This window comes from Vulpes vulpes, chromosome 8 (genome assembly GCF_048418805.1).
Source record: "Vulpes vulpes isolate BD-2025 chromosome 8, VulVul3, whole genome shotgun sequence".
NCBI classification, from domain to species: domain Eukaryota; kingdom Metazoa; phylum Chordata; class Mammalia; order Carnivora; family Canidae; genus Vulpes; species Vulpes vulpes.
In genome coordinates this window covers 3,774,748-3,800,608 of record NC_132787.1, presented here as the reverse complement: position 1 = coordinate 3,800,608, position 25,861 = coordinate 3,774,748, and the positions used below count along the sequence as shown (strand labels likewise).

Sequence of the window (25,861 nt, the reverse complement as noted above, 5' to 3'; positions counted from 1 at the left end):
AACTTTATCATCATCATCATCATCATTATTATTATTTAAGCTTCGCTGAAAACATTCGCTTCTGTGATGCATTCCCTGACTCCTCCAGGCAGCATGAGCCTACATTTTGTCTTCTACCCAAGCATTTCTTACTCTACTCTAGCACTGGCTCATTCTGCATATATTTATTGAGGACCTACTATGTGCAGCCATAGATGGGATGGTACAGATACAAGCATAAATAAGATAAGCACAGCTTCTTACAGAGTTACTGTTTTTGTACGTTCTTCTCCCATTAAATTGTAAGCTTCTCAATTGGGGTGATTATCTTATCCTTGTACATCTGCTGCTAACAAAGGCCCAATATATGGGAGATGTTTCATAAATGTATTAGCCCACTTGTTATTTTTATTTTTATTTATTTTTAATTTTTATTTATTTATGATAGTCACGGAGAGAGAGAGAGGCAGAGACACAGGCAGAGGGAGCAGGCTCCATACACCGGGAGCCCGACGTGAGATTCGATCCTGGGTCTCCAGGATCGCGCCCTGGGCCAAAGGCAGGCGCCAAACCGCTGCGCCACCCAGGGATCCCTAGCCCACTTTTTATTTATTTATTTTTTTTCCTAGCCCACTTTTTAATATGTCATGGCTGGCATAGTGCCTGACAAGGCGTTACAGAATAGTAATTAGGATATATCTGTTTATATTTATGTATCTACTTCCAAAGCTGAGTCTTACCTATCCGAAAAATATTTCTCTCTTGATTTCTGCCAGCCTTGCAAGGCGATTCCTGTGATAAATGCTGGAATGCACAAGCATATCCCCCTTTGAGAATGAAGGACTTGTGACCCCAGGTATTTGAAGTGACGATGCTGCTGGCACGTGTCCCTTAGCTGTCATGTCATGCCGCTTTCTCAGGCATCCCACACGGAATGGCTGATCTATACGGGAGGATAAAGATTCATCCTTCTCATCCCAACCAGGGACAGCTCTGAAGGCCGGCTGAGCCCTTGTCCTGTGTCACAACCCAATTTCTCTTTCTGTGCAGATTTTCTTCCCTCCCTTCCCTTACCGGTGATCACAAGATCACTTCCTAATAAACCTACTGCCTCCATCTGAGCTGGCTTCCCTTCTTTATTCTTCCCGTAACCCAAAATTAATGTCTCGGAAAAAAATGATCCGCACTCACTCAACTTCCTGAACATTCATTTATTTTTCCACCCTTTGTGATCCACCCCAGAAATTACTTTCTTGTACGCTGATACCATCATTGGCCATTTATGGTCGGAACCCACAAACTCTTCAGCTCTTGCCACGTTCAAAATGTTGTACCACTCCTCTTCCAACTCTTTCTTTGGATTCCATCATGCTGTGTTTGCTGGGTAGTTCTTCTGGTTGTTTGTTTTAATATTTATCTATCTATCTATCGTCTATCTATCATCTATCTATCTATTTATTTATGAGAGAGAGAGCACAAGTGGGAAAGGCAGAGGGAGGGCGGTGGAGAACCTCAAGCAGATTCAGCACTCCTCACTGAACATGGAGCCTATAGCAGGACTGGATCGTACAACCCTGAGATCATGATCTGCGCTGAAACCAAGGGTCATACACTTAACCGAATGCACTGCCTCGGCATCCCTAGTTCTCCTATTTGGATTGCTCTTCCTCTATTTACTTCAATTGCTATTTTCCCCTTCCTCCTATTCCTTAGCATTCCGCAGGTTCAATCCTTAGTCCTCTAACTCTACGGAATCTCTGCAACTTCAATGTAATAATACCAAGACCCACCCAGCATTAGAGATATTTATGGAACAGGTTGGAATAATGGAAAGAACAACCTATTAAGAGTAAAATAGACCTGGATTTCAGGTCTAGCCAGCTGGGAAACCATGCGTATGTTACTAAATCGGTGTGTTTCATTTCTTTATCTGAGGTGGGTATGATACCAACCTCATGAGGACACTCCCTCTGTTTTCTTGTTCCCCAAATGTACTGATATTCTCTCTTGCTTCCTCATCTTTTTCACATGCTGTGCTTCTGTTGGAACATTCTTGTGTTATGCATCCTTCGCCTGGCTAACTCCTACTCACCACTGAGGTCTCACTTCAAATGTTCCTTCCTCCAAAGGCCTTCCACGAGCCCAGTGTCTGAGTGAGGCATGTTTTCTACGTAGTTCTATGATGCATTATGCTGTTTTCTTCCTTTTCCCATAGCCCTACCCCCATTGAATTGCTTTCGCTGTTTGCGTTTCTTCTTGAGAACCAGGACTCTTTTCACGTTCACTTCCCTATCTTCAGGGAGGACTCCAAGACTGTGCTAACACCCTTTTATAACCATAGCACCATTTCACCTTCTTATAACATTTTTTAAAATTTTTATTTATTTATGATAGTCACACAGAGAGAGAGAGAGAGAGAGAGGCAGAGATATAGGCAGAGGGAGAAGCAGGCTCCATGCACCGGGAGCCCGACGTGGGATTCGATCCCAGGTCTCCAGGATCGCACCCTGGGCCAAAGGCAGGCACTAAACCGCTGCGCCACCCAGGGATCCCACCATTTCACCTTCTTGACAGTGATTCCCAAGAGCCATCATTCCCTGCACCCTCTTTCCCTGAGCAACAACCGCCTCTTGGACTTTCTCCCTGGTTGTCCAGCTGGAGAGTCAACATTACTATATTCCCGACTATCCTCCTTTCTATTCAAACTAGGTTGTTTTTATAGTTTCCCTACGTTCCCAGTATCTAGGACTTAAAAACTGAAAGTCATCATGGATTCCTCATCTTCCCTCCCACCTAATAATGCCCCTTACTGTAGCCTATCTGCACAAGGTCAGTTGTCCCCTTCTATTTCAACTTCTACCTTCTTGCTTGGGCTTCCACAGTGCTGACCTCAACAGCCTCAATTTCTCCCAATTAACCTATTTCTCTTCCCCACTTAGAAACCTCCTATTGCCTGCAGAGTAAAGAAGGAAAGGGGAAGTCATATTAACTGGGTGCCATCTCATGGCCTGTGGAGGACGTTTTACACACATTATCACATTCAAATGCAGAATAGACTTTTCATCAGACATTCAAAGTCCCCCCCACCATGGTTCCAGCCTTCTTTCCACCTCATCTCCCACCTCTCCACCATGCAAACCCTGCAGTCCAGCTGAATTTCATATTCTTTCTTCCCAAACACGTTGCCTGACTCTATGCTTTGGCTCCTTCTGTTACCTCCACTCACAGTTCTAGCATCCACTTTTCAAGGCCTAACTCAAATGCCATCTGCTCCTTATTTCTCCTGATTCTCACAGGAAGTGACTTCTATTGCTCCTGAATCTTTGTGGGGGTTTTGGTTCATATTTTTCCTTTTATTAATTATTTGCGTTTATTCTCTAATTTCTGTCACTAGATTATGAGCTTCATAAAGATAGCTGTATATACATTATTTTATATCATTCACCGCACCTAGTGATATACTTAGCACATCCTTAGCACCCAATGAACATTTGCGATGTTGAACTTTAGCTTGGATTTGACTTTACATACATGTAACCTGTAACAGAGCTTTTCAAACTGGGTTTCAATCCATCTTACTGAATGATGAAGTTGATTTAGTGAGTCACAATCACAATTTTTATATATTTATTTTATTTTTTAAAAATTTTATTTATTTATTCATGAGAGACAGGGAGAGAGAGGCAGAGACACAGGCAGAGGGAGAAGCAGGCTCCATGCAGGGAGCCCGTCGCGGGACTCGATCCTGGGACTCCAGGATCACATCCTGAGCCAAAGGCAGACACTTAATCACCGAGCCACTCAGGTGTCCCACAATCACAATTTTTAGAAAATGAAATGGGAAACATCAAAGGATTGTCACAGTACTAAGGTAGGTATTACTTTGTTAAACTTTAATAATGTGTAGTTGCTTACTGTAGCAGTCAAAAAAGGTGAAAAAGATGCCACTGTAATACATATGCATTATTTCAGTCAGTCAGCTGATTACAAGCTCCTTTTTCTTTTTTAAAAAGATTTTATTTATTTATTCATGAGAGACACATAGAGAGAGGCAGAGACACAGGCAGAGGGAGAAGCAGATTCCATGCAGGGAGCCTGACGTGGGACTCGATCCCAGGACCCTGGAGTCACGCCCTGAGCCCAAGGCAGACACTCAACTGCTGAGCCACACAAGCATCCCAGAAACTCTACAAATATTTAAGAAAGAAGATGAAGAGCCATAAAATAGGCCTGGGAGTTAGAGCCTGAAGACCTACATTAGAGGTTTTGCTCTGCTCTTTATTAGCTGTTGTGATGCTCAATGAATTGCTTGATTTCTCTGAGCTTCGGTTTAACTAACAGAATAACATATATCCCACTTCACATAATCATGTTAAAATTAAGTTTTAGGGGCATCTGTGTGGCTCAGTTTGTTAAGCATTTGCCTTTAGCTCTGCCTTTAGCCTTTAGCCCAGGGTCCTGGGATCGAGCACCCCTGCACCTCACCCCAGTCTGCTTCTCCCTCTCCCTCTGACCCTTCCCCCATTCAAGCTCTTACTCGCTCTCTCAAATAAATAAAAAAAATATTTTTAAAAAATTAAGTTCTATATACACACACAAACAAAATCATTTTGTGAAGGATAAAAATGTTCTAAAGTTTTAGGGAAAATTTTGCATATGTTATTCAGTAAACAAGTGAAAATTGACATGGTACAAATTATACAGTTAAATACCCACTAGGAAAGGAAAAAATGAATGTGCACTAGGCATGATTTTTGTCTTGTTCTTTGATTGTCAGTGACAACCAGAAACCCACTCAGACTGGTTGTGCTCAAAGGGAATTGAAGCACTCACATAAGTGGAAAATCCAATGGCACATCCAGCTTTGAGCGGGGCTGGATCTGAGAACTCAAATATTGTCAAGCCACTGTCCACTTCTCTCTCTCTCTCTCTCTCTCTCTCTTTCTGTGTGTGTGTGTGTGTGTGTGTGTGTGCACTGCAACAGCCCTAGCATAATTTTATTCTCAAGCAGGTTCTCCTTGCACAGTGGAACAATGGCCACCATCTGCTTTGGACTGATATGATCCTCACAGCTTGCAGTTAGAGTATCTCTTTCCCTATTGTTGCAGCAGAAGTGTCAAGGAGGGATCTGATACCTATCATGGGTGGGTGTCATGAGCTGAAAACAGAGCCCAGGGGTGCCTGGGACACAAGCTGAGCCTTAGAGATAGGGGGCGGTCAGCCCTACCTGAGTCACTCGGACTGAAAAAGAGATTGGTGGGGAGTCTTCTATAGGGGTGGGGTCAGAGATTCAGAATGACAGAGACTCAGAATGACCAAGTTTCTTTTTCTTTTTTTTTTTTTTAAGATTTTATTTATTCATGAGAGACACACACAGAGAAAGAGAGAGAGAGAGAGAGAGAGAGAGAGAGGCAGAGACACAGGCAGAGGCAGAGGGAGAAGCAGGCTCCATGCAGGGAGCCTGATGTAGGACTCGATCCTGGGACTCCAGGATCACACCCTGGACTGAAGGCAGGAGCTAAACTGCTGAGCCACCCAGGCGTCCCTTCATTCATTCATTCATTCATTCATTTATAAGAAATTTTTTTAAAGATTTTTAATTTATTTATTCATGAGAGACACAGAGGGAGAGAGAGAGAGAGAGAGGCAGAGACACAGGCAGAGGGAGAAGCAGGCTCCATGCCGGGAGCCCGATGTGGGATTCAATCCCGGGACTCCAGGATCACGCCCTGGGCCAAAGGCAGGCGCTAAACCGCTGAGCCACCCAGAGATCCCAAAATGACCAAGTTTCTAAAGCTGAATTGGATTATCTTAGAAAGACTTCATGGTTTCATCTGTTTAGCGTCACCATAGAACAGAAATTGGGCCCAGGAGAAGCTCAGTAAATGGCGCTAGTGGGATAATGAGCCATGTACCACCAAGACTGATGGTAGAGGTCCTGGGTGAGCCTGCCAACTCTGGGTGGGGAGAACTTCCCTAGGAGTTTTCTTAACTCTGTCCTTTTGCTCTAATTGCTGTGGACGTGCCAGGCAGCACAAAGTGGCTCTTGAGGGTGGTTCCTGCTGATGCTGGGTAAAGGTCCCTTATCCAAAGCCAAGGACGAACACAAAGGAAAAATTCCTCTGATCTCAATCCTTAGCAAGGGTTATGGTTATGTCCCCTGGAAGAGAAAAGGCTTGGGGTGGAGTGTGTGTGTGGAGAGTGGAAGGGAGTGGGAGAAGTTAGAAAGCAAGAGACCCACCCTCCCTAATTGACTGGTGCCAGCTTCCCTGAACTTGGAACCCCTACAACCAGTCCTACCTGGCACTGCTGTTCATCCAGCGATGCCCTTATCCTTGAACTGACCTGACTTCTGGCGTGTTTGATGTTAGTTCTTTACTGTCCACAGTAGCTACATTGGTCTGCCTTTCTTTGTCAGACGGATATGTCCTTTGCTTGCCTGTTTATATTAATTTTCACAGAGTATGAATTCTTTGATCGTGTTCATGAAAAATATATTCTAAATTTAGTTCAGTGCCTACTTAATTGCCTATTACAAGAAAGCACTGATAAAAGGCTCTTTGATGATGATTACGACTGTAAATTACACTAGAAATCAAAGGCTATCTATTGTAATTTTGGACTGTTGCTAACCTCCTCTAAGCAGTCTTCTCTTGCAAGCTGGTTTCCACTTGATTCAGCTGAAAGCTTTCAGCTTGATGGCCAGTAGTCCTGGGTTCTAATCTCAGATTCAGCAGCCTCCATGTGACTCTTCCATGCCTTGGTTTCACAGTCTTCTAGTACAAGGCGGGAGAAGCTCACAGGACTCGTAGGTAGGGACAAGAGGTAAAATAAGAAAGCAGATGGTGTAGATGTGGAAGGGCTCAAAAGTAAGACGCAAGGATCCTCTCAGAAGTCTCTTCCTCAGGACCAGCTCTCTGAGACTCTTCTTTCTCCCTGCAAACACAATTCTACTTCCAGGAGCCTCAGGTTCCTGGTCTGAAGGATGAACCGTCCTTGTGTAGCATCTTTTGCAGAGATTCCTCTCAATGAGTCTCTTTATCTCATTTTTGCCACTTGCTTCTTCTTCACAGGCCCTCAAACAGCTACTTTTCTTAGCCTGGAGATCATTTATATTTCCATTCTGCTATTTCTAAGAGAAAGACTTAGAGGGAGGAGGCAACAAAATGCTTAGGGTGCCAAAGGCAATTACTGGAATGAGAGATGTAGTGGGGTCAAATGATGAACCCCGCAAGTTTCAGAGGACAGGAAAGGAACAGACATAAAATAAACTCCAGGTGAATTAAAGACCTAAACTTGTAAAACAAAACCTTCAAAATTACCTGAAAAAAATACAGAATATTTTTTATGACCTTAAAGAATTTACAAAATCAAATTATGAAAAAGCAAAAGTTATGAGTCAATTCTGATAAAACTGATTATAACAAATATTAAAAACTTGTATACAAAACACATTTTTAAAAAAGATTTTATTTATTTATTCATGAGAGACACAGAGAGAGAAGCAGAGACACAGGTAGAGGGAGAAGCAGGCCCCATGCAGGGAGCCCGAGGTGGGACTCAATCCCGGGTCTCCAGGATCACGCCCTAGGCTGAAGGCGGTGCTTAACCGCTGAGCCTCCCGGGCTGCCTCCAAAACACATTTTTTTAAAGTAGGCTTCACACCCAACGTGGGGCTTGAACTCACTACCCTGAGATGAAGAGTCATATGCTCTACCAACTGAGCCAGTCAGGTGTTCCCTCAAAAGATATATATATTTAAAGATTTTATTTATTCATGAGAGACAGAGAGAGGCAGAGACACAGGCAGAGGGAGAAGCAAGTTCCCTGCCGGGAGCCTGATGCAGGATTTGATCCCAGGATCCCAGGATCACGCCCTGAACCGAAGGCAGATGCTCAATCATTGAGCCACCCAGGGGTCCCTTATCCAGTAAATTTAACAATAATTTGTTATTGGTTAGACCTGAGACTGTAAAGAAAAGGGGGGAAATATAATTGGGAACATGTTACTTACGGAGTAATGGTTGAAAAACACACTCTGAAACACTGATTAAGAGAAACTTTCGTACATAAAAACAAGGAGACCTGTTCAAGGATGTTCCCTACAAGGCAATGTTTATAATAATGAAACACTGAAAACAACATAAATGTTTTCAGTAACAAATAGAACAACAAACTGGAGTGTGTTCATGTGATAGACCACACACAGCCACTAAAATTAATGAATTTTGTCTACATGGATGAATTTTGAAAACAAATTTGAGGGAAATAAAAATAAATGCCACATGAAACTAATTATAGTTGACCTTTGGACAACACAAGCGTTAGGGGTACTGACCCTCTACACAGATAAAAACCCATGTATAGCTTTTTAAAAATATATTTATTTATTTATTTGAGAGAGAGAGAAAGAGAGCATGCATGGGGGGGGGGGGAGCAGTGGGAGAGGGAGAGAAATCTCAAGAAGACTCCCGGCTGAGCCCAATGCAGGGCTCTTTCTCATGACCGTGAGATCATGACCTGAGCTGAAATCAAGAGTCGGATGCTTAATCTACTGAGCTACCCAAGCACCTCAAAAATCCATGTATAACTTTGACTCCCTCAAAACTTAACTGCTACTGATCAGAAGCCTTACTAAAAACATAATCAATTAATACATATTTTGTATGTTCTATGCATTATTTTTTGTTGTTGTTCTTTTTCGTTTTGTTCTATGCATTATAGCCCGTATTCTTATAAGAAAGTAAGCTGGAGAAAAGAAAATATCATTTAGAAAATCATAAAGAAGAGAAAATATATTTACAGTACTGTACTGGATTTGTTGGAAAAAAGTGGACCTATGCAGTTCAGACTCATGTTATTCAAGGTCAACTGTTTACAAATTTGTAAAACATTAAAAAAAAAGTCCACATACTATTTGTGCAGATATACATATGTATGTTCAAATATATATATTATACTTTATAATATATATGCAATAAATAATTGTACATAATATATCCATATGTTCATATAATATGTAATTATATATTATAATATACATGTTCAAAGTATTAAAAGCAGACTGATATAAAGAGAATGTGCAGAATGGGAAGGAAATGGGACTTTAGGTGATGGATATGTAAGTGAATGTTACAGTATTCTGTGTTCTCTTCCTTTTATTTATTTATTATTTTTTTCTACAAATTTTTTTAAAGATTTTTTAAAATTTTTTATTTATTTATGATAGTCACACACAGAGAGAGGCAGAGACATAGGCAGAGGGAGAAGCAGGCTCCATGCACCGGGAGCCTGACGTGGGACTCGATCCCCGGTCTCCAGATTCGTGCCCTGGGCCAAAGGCAGGCGCTAAACCACTGCAACACCCAGGGATCCCCTGTTCTCTTCCTTTTAAAAGATTAAAAAAAATTGTTTTAAGTAATCACCCAATGTGAAGCTTCAACTCATGACCTGAAAACCAAGAGGTTCTCTTTCTTTGAGGCAGCTAGGTGCCCCAACAACCTTTTTTAGTTATTTTTATTTTGGGGGGATGCCTGCCTGGTTCAGTCAGTGGAGTGCACAACTCTTCATCTCAGTGTCATGAGTTCAAGCCCCAGATGGGGTGTGAAGCCTTCTTTCTTTCTTTCTTTCTTTCTTTCTTTCTTTCTTTCTTTCTTTCTTTTTATTTATGATAGTCACACACACAAAGAGAGAGAGAGAGAGAGAGAGGCAGAGACACAGGCAGAGGGAGAAGCAGGCTCCATGCAGGGAGCCCGATGTGGGATTCGATCCCAGGTCTCCAGGATCGCGGCCTGGGCCAAAGGCAGGCGCCAAACCGCTGCGCCACCCAGGGATCCCTCTTCTTTAAAATATATATATATATATTTCAATTTTTTAAAGATTTTATTTTTTAAAGTAATCTTTACAAGATTACGGCTCAAACTCACAACCCCAAGATCAAGGGTCACATGCTCTATCAACTGAGCCAGCCACATGTCCCTCAACAACATTTTTAATACATAAGAAAAAATGCAATTAAGAAGTTTTCAACTTGCTCAGAATTCTGAGAGTATTATAAAATTGTATTAGTACTGGTTATTGGGCAGCCCGGGTGACTCAGTGGTTTAGCACCGCCTTCAGCCCAGGGTGTGATCCTGGAGACCTAGGATCGAGTCCCACGTCAGGCTCCCTACATGGAGCCTGCTTCTCCCTCTGCCTGTGTCTCTGCCTCTCTCTCTCTCTCTGTGTCCCTCATGAATAAATAAATAAAATATTAAAAAAAAGTGGGCAGCCCGGGTGGCTCAGCGGTTTAGCGCCGCCTTCAGCCCAGGGTGTGATCCTGGAGACCCGGGATCGAGTCCCACGTCAGTCTCCCTGCATGGAGCCTGCTTCTCCCTCTGCCTGTGTCTCTGCCTCCCTTTCTCTCTCTCTGTGTCTCTCATGAATAAATAAAATCTTAAAAAAAAAAAAGTATTGGTTATTAAATCTTTTTCATCCTGGGTTGTTGTTTGTTTGTTTGTTTTGGTGCCTTGTGAAGAATAACTTGCCAAAGGCAGTCTGTCAAACTCAATGAATTAATACCTAAAGTTGGCAAATCCCTGTGGTCAGTATTTTTCCGAGTAAAATAAATTTCTCTTTGCCTGAAGGTTCAGTCTTTCCCATCTATGGATGGTCATGCTGCTCCTTCTCACAAAGTCCTTCCTTCCAGTACTTGTCTCCCAGGCAATCTCCAATTTATCTTCCATGACCTAGTTCAAATCTGACTTCTGTTTATCTGGATGCCCCATCACCCACCACCAGAAATTTATCAATTACTACTCCTTCTTTTAACTTTCACTGTACCTTGGACATTTCTCTGTAACAGCACCTATTACATGATAGCACAATTTTTTAATGGAATCTTCTCTATGAAACCTCTGAATTTTTTGAGGGAAAGGCCTGCTTTTTATTTGCCTTTATGTTCCTAGAATTTAGCAAAATGGCTATAGAGTGGACCCTCAAATGTTTGTAAAATGAACACCAAATTCTGATGACTAATCTGATGACTAATCTGATGGGTAGTGGGAGTTCAAATCTGATTGCCATTCACACACTGCAAGTCTGGACCACTTAAAGGGGTCACCATTTTGGGGCATTGTAGTGGTTTCTCACTATCTCTTCTCTCTCTTTTTTAAAAGATTTTATTTATTTATTTATTCATAAGAGACACAGAGAAAGAGGCAGAGACACAGGCAGAGGGAGAAGCAGGCTCCATGCAGGGAGCCCAACGTGGGACTCGATCCCAGGACTCGGGGATCACACCCTGAGCAGAAGGTAGACGCTCAACCACTGAGCCCCCCAGGCATCCCTCCTCACTATCTCTTATCCAGATCCTTATAATAACCTTTTTGGTATCCTTAACCTTCAGTCTTTTCCCACTCTGACCCATCCTGGACACCACTCCAGACTAATTTTTATAAAACATCATCTTCACCTTGTCACTCCTTTAGGCAAAATGCAGTAGGACTCTCCAGTCCTTTCCAATCAAATCCAAATCTCTAGTCTTCACATATGAGGCCCCCAGAAAGGCAGCCTCACTTTAGGATTCCAAACATATCTCTCAATCATTATAAAACGTGAACTATACTAGGGCTAGAATCCTGTCTGACTTCTGACTCCTTCCAAGTAACAGGAACAATGGCTGGCCTGCATGCTCAATAATTGTGAGATTATATATATAATAGATGCATAATAATTGTGAGATATATACATATATATAATAGATGAACTACTAGTATATAACCATCTGTTTCAGCCAAGTTAGTTTTCTTTCATACACCAAGTTGGTGTATGTTCTCTACATACACCAAGTTCTTATCAGCCCATCTTTGTGCCTGCCAATACCTAATAAACAGCACTTAATAAAATATATTGCAAATTTTAATATATGTGCCCAAATACAAGGCAGTGCTTTGTTTTCCCAAAGAGAACAACTTAAAAAAAAAAAAAAAAGGTTTTTGGTTAACTTCATATATATGAAGTAGTCAAATGTATACTTTAAGTAGTTACTAATTTAGGGGAACCCTGGGTGGCTCAGTGGTTTAGTGCCTGCCTTTGGCCCAGGATGGAGTCCTGAAGCGGGCTCCCTGCATGGAGCCTGCTTCTTCTCCCTCTGCTTGTGTCTCTGTCTCTTTCTGTCTCTGTGTCTCTCATGAATAAATAAATAATAACTTTTTTAAAAAGTAGTTGCTAATTTAATGAAAATATAAGCTATTTGGCAACACATTTTACATCACATGTGAAATATTTATTTAGAGAGAATGGCTTCTCACTCAAACTTTTTTTTTTTTTTTTTAGATTTTATTTATCTATTCATGAGAGACACACACAGAGAGAGGCAAGGACATAGGCAGAGGGAGAAGCAGGCTCCATGCAGGAAGCCTGACGTGGGGCTCGATCCCAGGACTCCAGGATCACACCCCAGGCTGCAGGTGGCGCTAAACCGCTGTGCCACGGGGGCTGCCCTGCTTATATATTCCTGATATCCACAATATAACCTCGTCCTGTTGCTTTGTAAAAGGCTTACTCACAACAAGATACAACACTTGAAACTGAAGTCTTTTTTTTTTTTTTAAGATTTTCTTTACTTATTCATGAGAGACAGAGAGAGAGAGAGAGAGAGAGAGAGAGAGAGGCAGAGACACAGGCAGAGGGAGAAGCAGGCTCCATGCAGGGAGCCCGACGTGGGACTCGATCCCAGGTCTCCAGGATCAGGCCCTGGGCTGAAGTTGGTGCTAAACCGCAGAGCCACCCGGGCTGCCCTGAAACTGGTCTTAATCCAAGAATAATTCCTTAAATCTATGTTATTATTATTTTTTGCTTCCCTTTCGTTTTTAAGTGATTCCAACCAGTGACCTCTATAAGCTTGTAGGACTAGCATTAATTGAGGTTATTTCAGAATGCACCTTCCCCACACAGTACTTTGACTGAAAACAAAATATATAAAACAGATGTTGTGGACTATAATAACAGACTTCGTAAGAACACAGATACAAGGCAACTTCTTTTCTGAAAAATTATTTTGAGAAGAAAAACATTACCTTATATTCAGGTATATAAGACATTTATTCATTTAACAAATATTTAATGAGCACTTGTTGTGTGCCAGGCACTGTGCTAGCGACTACAAATTCGGTGACCTTAGAATCTTGTGGGGAAGACAGTCATTAAATGTGTAACGCCACAGCTAATTAATTATTATCATTTTAAGAACTATTAAGGATAAGTATATCCAGCTACAAGATAGAGGAGTAATACTAGAGGAACCCAAGTCTGTAGGATAAAAAAAATAGTTGTTCCAACAGTGCTGTTATTTTATTTATTTTTTAAATATTTTATTTGTTTGACACGCACAGAGAGAGAGAGAGAGAGGAGAGAGCACAAGCAGGAGGAGCGGCAGGTAGAGGGAGAGGCAGGCTCCCAGCTGAGCAGGGAGCCCAACTCGGGACTCGATCTCGGGACCATGGGATCGTGACCTGAGTCAAAGGCAGATGCTTAACTGACTGAGCCACCCAGGCGCCCCAGCGGTGCTGTTTATATACAGTGCAGTAGTAATTCATGTGCCCAGTCTATCGGAGTTCAAATACTGACTCAAATCTTGAGTAGGTTACTTAACCTCACTTTCCTTATTTATAAAGTGGAGCTAACAATACTATCTACCTCATGAAGTTGTACTGAGGATTTAAAATTTTTTTTAATTTAAATTCAATTAATTAACATATATTGTTAGTTTCAGAGGCAGAGGTCAGTGATTCATCAGTCTTATATAATACCCAGGGCTCATGACATCATGTGTCCTCCTTAATGCCCCTCACCCAGTTACCCCATCCCCTCACCCCCTTACACTGAAGATTAAATGACCTAATACACATAAAGCATTAAGAACAATGATGGCACATGGTGCCTGCTTAATAAATGCCAGCTATTATTGTCATCAGCTGGAACCTGAAACAAGCCGGGAGGAAGGGAGGAAACTCCAAGCAGGGGTGCTCAGGTGGGTCAGCCAGTTAAGCATCTGGCTTCAGCTCAGGTCATGATCCTGGTGCCTTAGGATCAAGCTCCACACTGAAGCTCCCCCTCAGTGCAGAGTCTGCTTGAGATTCTCTCCCTCTGCCCCTCTGCTCCTCTCCCCACTCATGCTCTCTCTCAAATAAATAAAATCTTCAAAAAGAAGAGGAAGGAGGAGGAGGAGGAGGAGGAAGAGAGAAAGAACTTTAAGGGATCCCTGGGTGGCACAGCGGTTTGGCGCCTGCCTTTGGCCCAGGGCGCGATCCTGGAGACCCGGGATCGAATCCCACATCAGGCTCCTGGTGCATGGAGCCTGCTTCTCCCTCTGCCTGTGTCTCTGCCTCTCTCTCTTTCTCTCTGTATGACTATCATAAATAAATAAAATTAAAAAAAAAAAAGAACTTTAAGCAAAGAGCAACATGTGCAAAAGCCCAGAGCATAAGTTTGCTTGGCCTACAGTAGAACTGAAAGGCCAGTGTTTCTTAGCATAAAAAGATACGGGGGAAAAGATACTTGGGAGATACGAGATGAGGCTGGGAAGATAGGTTGAAGTCAATAATGCAAAGCCTTGTAGGTCGGGTTAAGGAGTCTGAACTTTATCCTGAGTCAGGAAACCTGGAAGGTTTTATAAAGGGGAGTGACAAGCTTAGATTTGCAATTTTCAAAGCTTTCTCTGGCTATGGAATGAAAACTGGTTGGAAAGAGGCCTTTGGCCTCTATTTTATAGATGACGGAGAGACCAGTAAGGAAGTTGATCCTCGTCTTCTAGATCAGAGGTGGGTGGTGGCACAGAAGAGAGAAGGAAACTGGATGACTAAAGAAATGGTTAGAAGGCAGAACCAGCAAGACTTAACTGTGTGCATGTTGCAGTGAGGGGGCGTGCACGGAGAGGCGCTAAACAAGAAACGTGCATTTGAGGAAGGAAGGAGGGAAAGAAGGAATTCCTGTGTTCCTGCCATATTGTTTTGCTGCACGAAATGCCTTTCCTCTATCCATCTCTCCTGGCACTGTACCTTCCCGTTTCCTCCACAAAACTATCTTGGATTGATCTTGTCCCCTTCTTTCTAGGGGTGTTCTAGAATTTTAGACCGAGACATTCTTGAGATACAATTGCTAAGCATAGCTAATTGCATCTCAAGAATGTCTCTGAAGACAAGATCGTATTTTAGTCAACTTTCCAGCCCACCCCCCTCATCTGCACACTTGTAGAGATCATCGTTGCAGAGCATTTTCTCTGACCTCATAAGTGGTACAATCATAAGCCGCCTAGGCTAATATGAAGCTCCTGGACCCACTACACATTATACGGAGCTTTCACGACCATTTTCTTCTTGGATCTTCACACGTCTCTTATAAAGTAAGTACTGTTATAAGGGAAATAACCTCAGAGCTAAAGTGACAGGTCCAAGGTCACACACACGAAAGGCAATGGCAATGCTAAGATCTGAACCTAGACCCTGTTTCCATTTTCCAAATGGGATGCTTTCTTACAACTCTCCGTGGACCGTTAATATTCATAGGTACTTAAGACGGTATATTCTCAGAGGCAGCTAAACACCACTTCTAAGAATCCTCAGCTTCTTCAGTAATTAATTCATTCAAGAATATTTATAAAAATATTCTGGGGGATCCCTGGGTGGCTCAGCGGTTTGGCACCTGCCTTTGGCCCAGGGCGCAATCCTGGAGTCCCGGAATCGAGCCCTGCGTCGGGCTCCCTGCGTGGAGCCTGCTTCTCCCTCTGCCTGTGTCTCTGCCTCTCTCTCTATCATGAATAAAAATAATAATGATAAAAATCAAAATATTCTGTGCTGGGGACTACAAATTCCGTGGACCAAGGGGTGTCTGGGTGGCTTGGTTGGTTAAGCATCAAGACTCTCCATCTCAGCTCAGGTCTTGATCTCAGAGTCGTGAGTTTTATTTTATTTTATTTTATTTTATTTTATGTATTTTATTTTATTATTTTATTTTTTAATTTATTTTATTTTTTACTTTGTTTATTTTTATTTTTTATTTTATTTTTAATTAATTAATTAATTAAATTTTTATTTTATTATTTATTTATTTTATTTTATTATTTTATTTTATTTTATATTTTATTTTATATTTTATTTATTATTTTATTTTATTTATTTATTTAATTTGAAGGTTTTATTTATTCATGAGACAGAGAGAGAGGCAGAGACACAGGCAGAGGGAGATGCAGGCTCCTGTGGGCTCATGCCCTGAACCACCCAGAGTTTAAACGCTGCACTGGGCCTGACCCTGGGCATGGACCCTAAATAAAAAAAAAAAAAAAAAAAAAAAAATTATTGAGCACCTACTACATGCCAGGCATAGCACCTAGTGTTAGGGGCAGGGTGTAGCAGTGAACAAGGCAGGAAGGTGCTTGTCCTCAGTCTTATTTGGGGAGCGGACCAAACAAATGTATAAACAGCGTAAGCGGTAGACGCTAAAAAATAAATAAAATAATAAAAAATACATAATAATAATAATAATAATAATAACAAATACATGGCAGCCCCGGTGGCTCAGCGTTTTAGCGCCGCCTTCGCCCCAGGGCGTGACCCCGGAGACCCAGGGTCGAGTCCCACGTCGGGCTCCCCGCATGGGGCCTGCTTCTCCCTCTGCCTGTGTCTCTGCCTCATGAATAAATAAATAAAAATTAAAAAAAAAAAAAAAAGCCCACACAAGGTGATGGAGGAAGATGTGTATCCTCGAAGGGCAGGTGGACAGTCTGGAAACCAGCGGCGACAGCAGGAAGCGCTCCGACCCCGGCTCCACCGGCTCCCGCGGCTCCCGGCCTAGTCCTGCCGCCGCCACTAGAGGGCGCCGCGGCCCCAGGCCCCGCCACGGCGCCGCGGGGCACCCACCGCATCGACGCCCCGAAGCCGGGGACACGGGCAGACGGCGAGGGCGGCGCTAGGAAGCCCTTGGGAATCGCGGGGCCTCGGCAGCGCCCTCGGCGAGAGACCGTCCTCAAGAACACAGACCCTACGTCCTCGCGGCCTCGGCGACGGCCCGCTTCCGGCGCCTTTAAATCAGGAAACACCGGCTGCGTCCAATCAGGGCCCTTCTCGCGCTACGTCGCCTTAGCACCGCCTCCTCGCCGGCCGAGCGCCCGACGGCCACCAATCAGCACTCAGGAGGGGCGCATGCGCCCTGGCACGAGCGTGACGTAAGGGCGACCTCCCTCGCGGTGAAGATGGCGCTCTCCAGGGTGTGCTGGGCTCGGGCTGTCCTGTGGGGCTCGGCGGCCACCCCCGGGCCTCATGTCTCTCGGAAGCTGCAACTTGTTCGCTGTGGCCTGGCCTGGGGGGCCCCTCGGTGAGGGACCTGGGACAAAGGAGAGCGTTTCCGACATACAGGCCCTCCCTTCCAGTGTCTCAACCTTGTTTGCATGCTGGTCTCTAGTTGTCAGCATCCCACGCCCTGGCCCCGGGGGTTTTATTCTTCGGCTTCCCGGCCCTCAGGGCTGTCAGTGGCCCGTGTCCGAATTCCCCAGGGGCCTGGACTCCTCCTTCAGCCTCCCTTTTCCGGCTTAGGCTCCACGGCTACTCCTCCGGATCCCATCGCGGGCCTTAGCTTGCTGTTGAAACGGCCCCTGCAGCCTCATCCCACGCCCGACGTCCCTTCCCGCCGGATCTTTCACCGGCCCGATATGTATGTTTCCCGGGCCGATGGCTTATCTCTCCTTGAGCCCAAGATCTTCCTTGGATTTCGGAAGGTTCAGATCTCCGCACACGTTCTCTGAGCCTGGTGTTTGACATTAGTTCCCAAGGGGGCTCCGGGGACCGATGCCCACATAGTCTCTTTGATCTTCCTTGTAGGTCTTCAAAGCTTCACCTTTCTCCAAAGGCAGACGTGAAGAGCTTGATCTCTTACGTGGCGGCCAAGACCAAAGTGATTAATGGGAAATACCATCGTTTCTTGGGTCGTCATTTCCCCCGCTTCTATGTCCTGTACACAATCTTCATGAAAGGTAAAAACCCCCAAACAGCGATCCCTGGAGTCCATTCGCGGGCAACGTCCAGGAGTGTTAGAAAAAGGAAGATTATTTGCATGTCGTGCCGCGTGGTGTGAGCTGGGGTGTTCTAGAAATGCTTGGCATTAAATTCTTAGAAGTTTAGCACTTCTGGTGAATATTTCTAGAAAAAAAAAGTGTTAGGACAGACAACTTTGACCACATCCAGGGGGGAATGTAGGTATTTTTGCACTTTTCATAGCCACACGCAGCTGACTGTTGTAGAGATTCTTTGACGTGCACCAAGCCAGGCATCTATGGCTGCACAGACCTGCCCTGTGGTTTATCAACTGACTTGGCCCATAAGAAAGTGTGGTCTGATGCTTGCCATAGATCTGTCCTAGATACGGTGTTGTGGATATACTCACGTTCTGGATGTTTTCGTTCAGATCAGAGCTGTGCTAGTTACTAGAATACGGTGCGATGATGAGGACAGGTGTCCACTCTTGCCAGACTGCCTGGGTTCAAATCCCAGCTTGTCACTGACGATGTGATTGGACTAGTTACTTAACTTCTCTGTCCGTTGGTTTTCTCATCTGTAAAACATGGAAAATAATAGGACCTACCTATTGACTGCGTGGTTGTGAAGGTTAAATAAAAACACCAATACATCTAAAGTACTTAGGGCCCGATCATCATATGTGCTCAATAAATGTGTCTATGACTATAATACTTTTATCATAACAGCAATTACAGTAAACTACCATATCGTCGCCTGTGAAAATTATCATGATTGCTCCTAGCTTCATGGACTTGCAAAATCTGAAGTAGAAATAGAATGGCTGCTTTGTCTGCTACCAGGTTTATAACTAGGATTAAACAAGAAAAGGGTCTGGAAGAAGAATTTTGGTTGGTTGGTTTCTAATTATAGAAAATTTTAAACATACACAAAAGTAGAGAGAATAATACAATGAATTTTCACGTACTCAACCTTACTTCAACAGTTAGCAACTTGTTGCCATCTTACTTTATACACTTGCCTTCTCCTATATGATTTTGAAGCCAACCTAGGCATAGTGTCATTTCATTCATAAATATGAAAGCATTTTTGAAAACTAAAGTCTTAGACAAAATGTAAGAATTATCATCAGATGAACAGAAAAATGCAATCATAGAAATATGTTGAATTAATACTATTTCTAAAAGTGTTCTAGAAAGGAGATAAGTTAATATTTTGTTTGGGGAATACATAATGTTAATTGATGAATACTTCTTAAGGTTATGGAGCTTTTGAATTTTTATTTTAAAGTGGGAGTGAGTAGTGAACCAGAAGAGGGAGAGCATTCTGTAAATAGATCACAGAAGGCCAACTTGGCTGGAAGAGAGGTGATGTGCTGGGGGAAAAAGAATGAGAAGAGAGATATAGGTTGGCCTCACAAGAGTTTCGAATGTCCTCATTTAGAGCTGTGACTCAGAGTGGTATTGGGGAGGGACAAGTTTGTGTGTTGTTAGTAAACATGGAGTTGGGAAGCTGTGATAAGATTCAAACTGGGATAACATCACACTCTGTCCTCTACTTTAATGAGGCAGGATTGCAGATGTTTTGGGCTGATGCCAAAAAGGCTAGAAGAATAAAGGCAAATATGTGGAAGCACAATATAAAGTTTCATCAACTTCCATACCGGGAGATGGAGCATTTGAGACAGGTACGGGCCAGGGGCAGATACCCAGAATTTCATGGTGAGGTAATTAAAGTTAACCAAGATCTCAAGGTTTTGTTTTGGTTTGGTTTTCTATCTTGTTCACCACTGATCAGCCTTCTCCCCTCTGCTGTGAGATCAAAGTATTCATCTAAAGGAGAGCATCAGGTTGTCAGAATTTTTTTTTTTTAAGATTTTATTTATTTATTCATGAGACACAGAGAGAGAGAGAGGCAGAGACACAGGCAGAGGGAGAAGCAGGCTCCATGCAGGGAGCCGGATGCGGGACTCCATCCCAGGTCTCCAGGATCACACCCTTGGCTGAAGGCGGCGCTAAACTGCTGAGCCACCCCGGCTGCCCAGTCAGAATTGGTTTTATTCAGAGTTGTAGCCCTCTGTAACAGAGCTCCATAAAGAGCATACTGGCATACTTGATGAATAGAAGTCGCAAATACTAAAATGTAGTTCATTTCCGAATATGTAAAAATCTGCAGGGATTGAAAAGGCAGCGGGAAAGTAGTATTTGGTGGTGACTTGATGAGTAGTTTTAAAGCTGAAACTGAGGACCTAGGACCCATTCGTCACATCAGGAAAAATGTGTTGAGGGATTTGGTATAATGTCAGGCCCTGTACTAGGCATTATTCGGGATACAAAAATGAACAAATCAGGGCTTCTGTTCTTAAGGAACTTACCAAGTAGAGGTAGATAGAAATAACCTTGATCCTTCTCTGGGCTGCAGTAGGAGTTAACTGCACAGTGTGGGGGAGGGATTGTTCACTGTATTAAGAACTTACCTGGGTTAAAACTGCATCTGTGTTTATTTCTGCTTAGTTCCGTCGAGACGTCACCAAGTGTCTTTTCCTAGGTATTATTTCCATTCCACCCTTTGCCAACTACCTGGTCTTCTTGCTAATGTGAGTACAGACTTCTATCTTCCCAGCATATTGAAGAAGCAAAGATTTTTTTTAATTAAGAATTATTTTAAGAACTTTCCATTTCAGAAGTAGGCAGAGATTATTGCACTAACTGCTCCAGTCTTCTAATTAGCCACTCAGTAACACTTGGATTACTGGATCAGCTGTAGGTATAGGTAACTTAGACTTTTCTTGTCTCTTAGCTGCCCCTATATGATATGAAATAAGATTATGATCTTTTCCATCATCCCTTGAGGCAGCAACCCACTCCCTGGAAGCATAGCAATTTGGGAGTTTTTTTTTTTTTTTTTGAGAGAAATGTATTGCATATTCTGATAACATAAAATAAATTTTTATTACTTTACTTTGGATCCAAAGATGACAGTTTTTGTTTTTTTTTTTTTAATAGTTTATTTCTTTTGAGAGTCAGCAAGAGCAAACAAGCATAGTGGGGAGGGGCAGAGAGAGAGAATCTCAACCAGACTCCCCGCTGAGCATAGTGCCCAACAGGCGCCTCGATCCCACAGCCCTAAGATTATGACCTGAGCTGAAATCAAGAGTCAGATGCTTAACCAATGAGCCACCCAGGTGGCTTTTAAACTATGACGTTGCATGTTATTTTAGCTCTCTGTTGCTGTATAGCAAATAACTGTGTGAAGCTTAACAGCTTTTCCTGGTTTTGTGGGTCAGGAAATTGGGCAGGTTTCAGGTGGGTGACTGATTTTTCTCTTCCATGTGGTGTTGACAGAAGTCCTTCAGGGGCAGTTAGCTGATGATGGTCTAAGGTCACTTTTATGTCTGGTGCCTTAGCAGGGATGGCTGGAAAGCTGGAACTCTGAATCAGATTGCCTGCATGTGGCCTCTTTAATATGGTGGCCTCAGAGTAATAGGACTTCTTACATGGCAGCTCAGGGTTCCAGTGGTGAGTGTTTTAGCCAATAAGAATCTGCGTGACCTTTTATAACCTAGCCTCGGAGGTCACAAAGACTCAACTCTGCTCTGTTTTATTGGTTGAATCAGTCCCCCAGATTTAAAAAATAAGGGGACACAGACCTCACTTCTCAATCAAAGGAATGTCAGGGATTTGCAGCTGTGCTCTGAAACCACCACCCGTGCGGAAAAATAAATTAAAAAAACAAATTTGCCTGTAACATTTTATATACACATACGAATCGTGCTGTAGTTTGAAGTTGTCAGCATCACATCCAGTGACCGGCTCTATCTACAACTCTCTCCAACTCTGTCCAAGATATGTTCTTCAAATGCTTTAGTTCGAGTGAAGTCCCTTTTTCTAATCACTGCAAGCGAGGCTATCCCACTACTGCTTCCTTTCACATAACCTCAGTAACGTTGCTTGAAATTGTGCTTCAGTGTATCTTTAAACCTCGAGCTGAGACTCATTTACAGAAAAGAACAGTGGGCTAGGGAAGTAACGTCTCCGTCTCTTCTTCCCAGTGTTCATGTCTGCCAAATGCTTTCGGGGAGCTCTTTGAAATGAAAGAGGCCTGTTTCAGCAAGTGACATTGTGATTCCTTCTCCTTTCAGGTACCTGTTTCCTAGGCAGCTACTGATCCAACATTTCTGGACCCCAAAGCAACAGATTGATTTCTTAGATATCTATCATGCTCTCCGGAAGCAGTCCCACCCAGAAATCCTTTGTTATTTAGAAAAGGTTATCCCTCTCGTTTCCGATGCAGAACTCCGATGGCATATGACAGAGCTGTGCGCCAAGGTATTCCTTCAGCTACCCCTTCCTGCAAACTGTGACTCTTGTCAGACCCTGTTTGCACTAAAACTAGGAAAGAGGGCCAGGCAGGACCTTCCTAACCTCTACCAATCTCTCACCTCTCCCAAGATACAGCATGGTACCCACCCAACAGTACATGATATCCTGGCTCTGAGACAGTGTTTCTCTAACCATCCTCTGGGCATGAACCAACTCCATGCTTTGCAAATGGTGAGCACTTTGAGGCTTTCTGTGTTCCACAGCCTCACCTTGCCTCAGGTTTTGCATGTGGTAATGACTGTTGACTTTGCCCTCCTGTGCTGTTGTGTTACAGAAAGCCTTGAGTCGAGCCATGCTCCTCACGCCTCATCTGCCTCCTTTCTTGTTGAGACGCCGTTTAAACACTCACATGGCTGTAATTCACCAGCTGGACAAAGCTTTGGCAAAGCTGGGGGTTGGCCAGCTGACTCTCCAGGAAGTGAAATCGGTAAGAACTTACTGCAGTAGCAACCCTCAGTCCTTGGTGGGCTCTCGAGCCAGCTCACGGGGCTGGGAGCTTACAGAGAGCTCCCTGTTTTGCTTGTTAGAACAAAACCAAAACTCTATTCTTTCACCTCATTTCCGTGTATTTTTTTTTTCTCAGTGAATTTCACTCATGGAAAGGAATTGCCCATAGTAATTTTGATTTATGTTGCTTTTCTTTTGGCCCTTGAGAAACCAAGGACACCCTTCTTTAGACCTTGTGTTTTAGGTGATGTAGGCCTCTTTGGTCGTCCTCTTGTCTGTCCCTCGTAGTTCAGCTCGCCATGGGGAAAGCTTCCTTCTGGGCATGGGGTTGTGACTTATTTAAAGGAGATTCTGAATTATATGTGTGTTTACAGTTCATGGGCATATTTGCTATGTGACTGTGGAGGACTGTTTCTCTTCTGAGTGATACAGGCTTGTTATCTTCGTGGCCTGAATTCTACCCACATTGGTGAAGAGAAGTGTCGAACGTGGCTGGGAGAGTGGCTCCAGATTTCCTGCAGCCTGAAAGGTAAGACCCATCCCTATGGTTATGCCATTAAAATCCACAGAATTGTATTTTATTCTAAGATTATTTTGGAGTAGATTATTAATTACTGTAAAACCCTCATTTAATAGACATCTCTAATTGAAAGGGCGTAAACTCTTGCCTACAGGGGCTAAGCAGGTAATGAAGTAGACTCTGCAAGACATGAGGGAGTAGTGGGGACTGTGGGAGCCCAAGACTGCACACATGCCCGTCTGAAGCAGTTTCTCAGCCTCGGCACTATTGATGCTAATGTCCTATGCCTTAGAGGGTATCTAGCAGTATCCCTGGTCTCCACCCACTAGATGCCAGCAGCATCTTCCACACCAGTTCCTTTTTTTTTTTTTTTTTTTAAGATTTTATTTATTTATTCATGAGACAGGCAGAGACACAGGCAGAGGGAGAAGCAGGCTCCCTGCATGGAGCCTGATATGGGACTTGATACTGGGTCCCCAGGATCACATCCTGGGCTGCATGCGGCGCTAAACCGCTGCGCCACTGGGGCTGCCCTTCCATACCAGTTCTGACAACCAAAAACGTCCCCAAACATTGCCAGATGTCCAGTAGGGGACAGGAGAACAGAATGATCCCTACTGAGAAGCACTAGCCTAAAGGCATTCAAATTCAGAACAAAAACACTCAGTTGGTTAAATAAAAAATACCTGAGGCTGCGTATTAGGCCTGTGGGTCTCTTGTTGGATCCTTCGGCTAGGCCTTGATGTTTTTCTAAGCCTGTGAATACCAGGGCAGGCCCACTAATCTCCTTGGAGTCCAGAAATGTTTCCAGAGCACCCGCTCCTACCAGAAGAATCCCAAAGGTGACTGTGGTGTTGGGTATCATCGTTACCATCTCTGAATTTTCTACTGCCACCACATAAGAGTCAAGAAGTGAGGGTGAGTAGAAAGGAATATCTGGTGGAAGGAAAGGAAGGTGTACACGCGGGGACTGGAGTGAAGCAGGGAGCATTGAGAACAGTAGCCCCTGGTGTCCCACGTTTGCACTTGGCTTCCTGCCTCCAGTATCAAGCCCCACGGCAGTTAGAAAGCTGAGTGTTCCTGGCCAAACCATTAACGCTGATGGTGTTTACAGAAGCTGAGCTGTCCCTCTTGCTACACAACGTGGTCCTGCTTTCCGTCAACTACATTGGGACAAGGCGCTGAGCGAACACGGAGTGGATGGCATTGTCCTGCAGCCACATAGTCACAGCAGCGTGGTACCAAACAGCACTGGGCGGCAGAGTGTGTGTGCACTCTTAGGTGTGCGGGAGGCAGAGGAGCAGGTGCCACAGGCTTCGTAGCGTGGTACCCGTGTTGGAGCTGGAACTGAAACAAATCCTCTCTCCAGAGGGGGCCCATGTGAGGTCTCTTCCCAACTTCCTCAGAATCAGCCGGAGCTGCCTCTGTACTGGGCTTTAATTGTGATGTTTGAAGTCCAGATCCTAGAAGTGAGCTTTTGCCCCAGGTGGAAATCCTCATTTGGCCTAGGACTTACCCACGGCCACACTCATTACAGCTGTGTTTTTGGTAGTTTCTGGCTGGTGAGGGGAACAGCACTGTTTGGAGCATTGACATCTACGGGTGTACCTCAGTGCTGCCCTCAAAACTTTTTGTTATGACCAAAAATTGGCTTTTTTTTGGTCCCGTCACTGGGTTAACCACTCCCTTTCCTTTCCAAATCCTTGAACATCTTTTTTTTTTTTTTTTTTTTTAAGCAAATAGTTATTCATGTACGGGAACATTCTAGTGGAAAAGATAGAAGGAAATACAAGTGTTTCTTGACCCTTCTCTTATTTATAGCCTTCATGCCCACCCCGCCCCCCCCCCCAACCCCTTGTCTTAATTTCTGGGCTGTGCTGCAGCCCCTGAGGATCTTGAACTCTGCTACCTCCACTGTGCTACAGCGGTCCAGCTGTGATGGACAGTGGCCACCATCTTTGGGCCAAGGATTAAATCTCTAAGGTAGTAGTGACTGCCCCGCGGGGGGACCAGGAGGGCCTGCATTGTGAGTAAGTTGGGTTTAGCTTTTGTCTGTGTACATCAGTGGCTTGTAGTAACTTATTGTAAATGCATGAAGCACTGTTTAAAAGCCAAAGTAAAGACTGCCTGAAACTGGTTGCTGGAAATGACTTATGCATCTAATTATTTTGCTGAAGCTCCTCTGACAAGACTGACATAAAACCTAACTAATGGGGAGGTAGCTGGTTGGAATAGAAGCTTCTGTTGGGATGGAAGTTCGGAGGGAACTGATTTGACACTGATGCTCTTTGCTGTGTTTTAAGATGGTAACAGGGAACAGAGGCTCTGGAATTAGCAAGTGAGCCCCCAGTGGAGGGCCTACAGGAAGGGAAAAGCTCCAACAGGGCAGGACCAAGGCCTGCTTCAGCTGAAGAGGCACATAAGGGCAGATGCTGCAAGTCAAGCTCTTGATGCTCCAAAGAGAACGTTCTATTTTCCCCACCATGATGTTAACATTAATCTCGAACTGACCTAATTAGATTTATATA

The 25,861-nt window shown here is 43.7% G+C and overlaps 2 protein-coding genes across 9 annotated transcripts in view; both read left to right on the top strand.

The window, feature by feature from the left end:
• ATF1 (activating transcription factor 1) overlaps positions 1-25,861 on the top strand; it is a 255,115-nt gene that overhangs the window by 209,573 nt on the left and 19,681 nt on the right. The gene's annotated exons all lie outside the window — the stretch shown is intronic.
• LETMD1 (LETM1 domain containing 1) lies at positions 17,147-25,480 on the top strand. 8 transcript variants are annotated; one of them, XM_026000337.2, is made up of 9 exons: positions 17,147-17,328; positions 17,832-17,983; positions 19,556-19,671; positions 20,498-20,580; positions 22,126-22,312; positions 22,436-22,537; positions 22,641-22,793; positions 23,246-23,342; positions 24,448-25,480. In XM_026000337.2, exons 1-9 carry the CDS (start codon positions 17,207-17,209, stop codon positions 24,516-24,518), a joined length of 1,083 nt encoding a protein of 360 aa, XP_025856122.2. In that variant the 5' UTR covers positions 17,147-17,206; the 3' UTR covers positions 24,519-25,480. The 8 variants fall into 8 exon arrangements, with proteins under 8 accessions (XP_025856122.2, XP_025856128.1, XP_025856126.2 ...); XM_026000335.2 differs by having other exon boundaries at positions 17,184-17,664; XM_026000338.2 differs by having other exon boundaries at positions 17,184-17,728.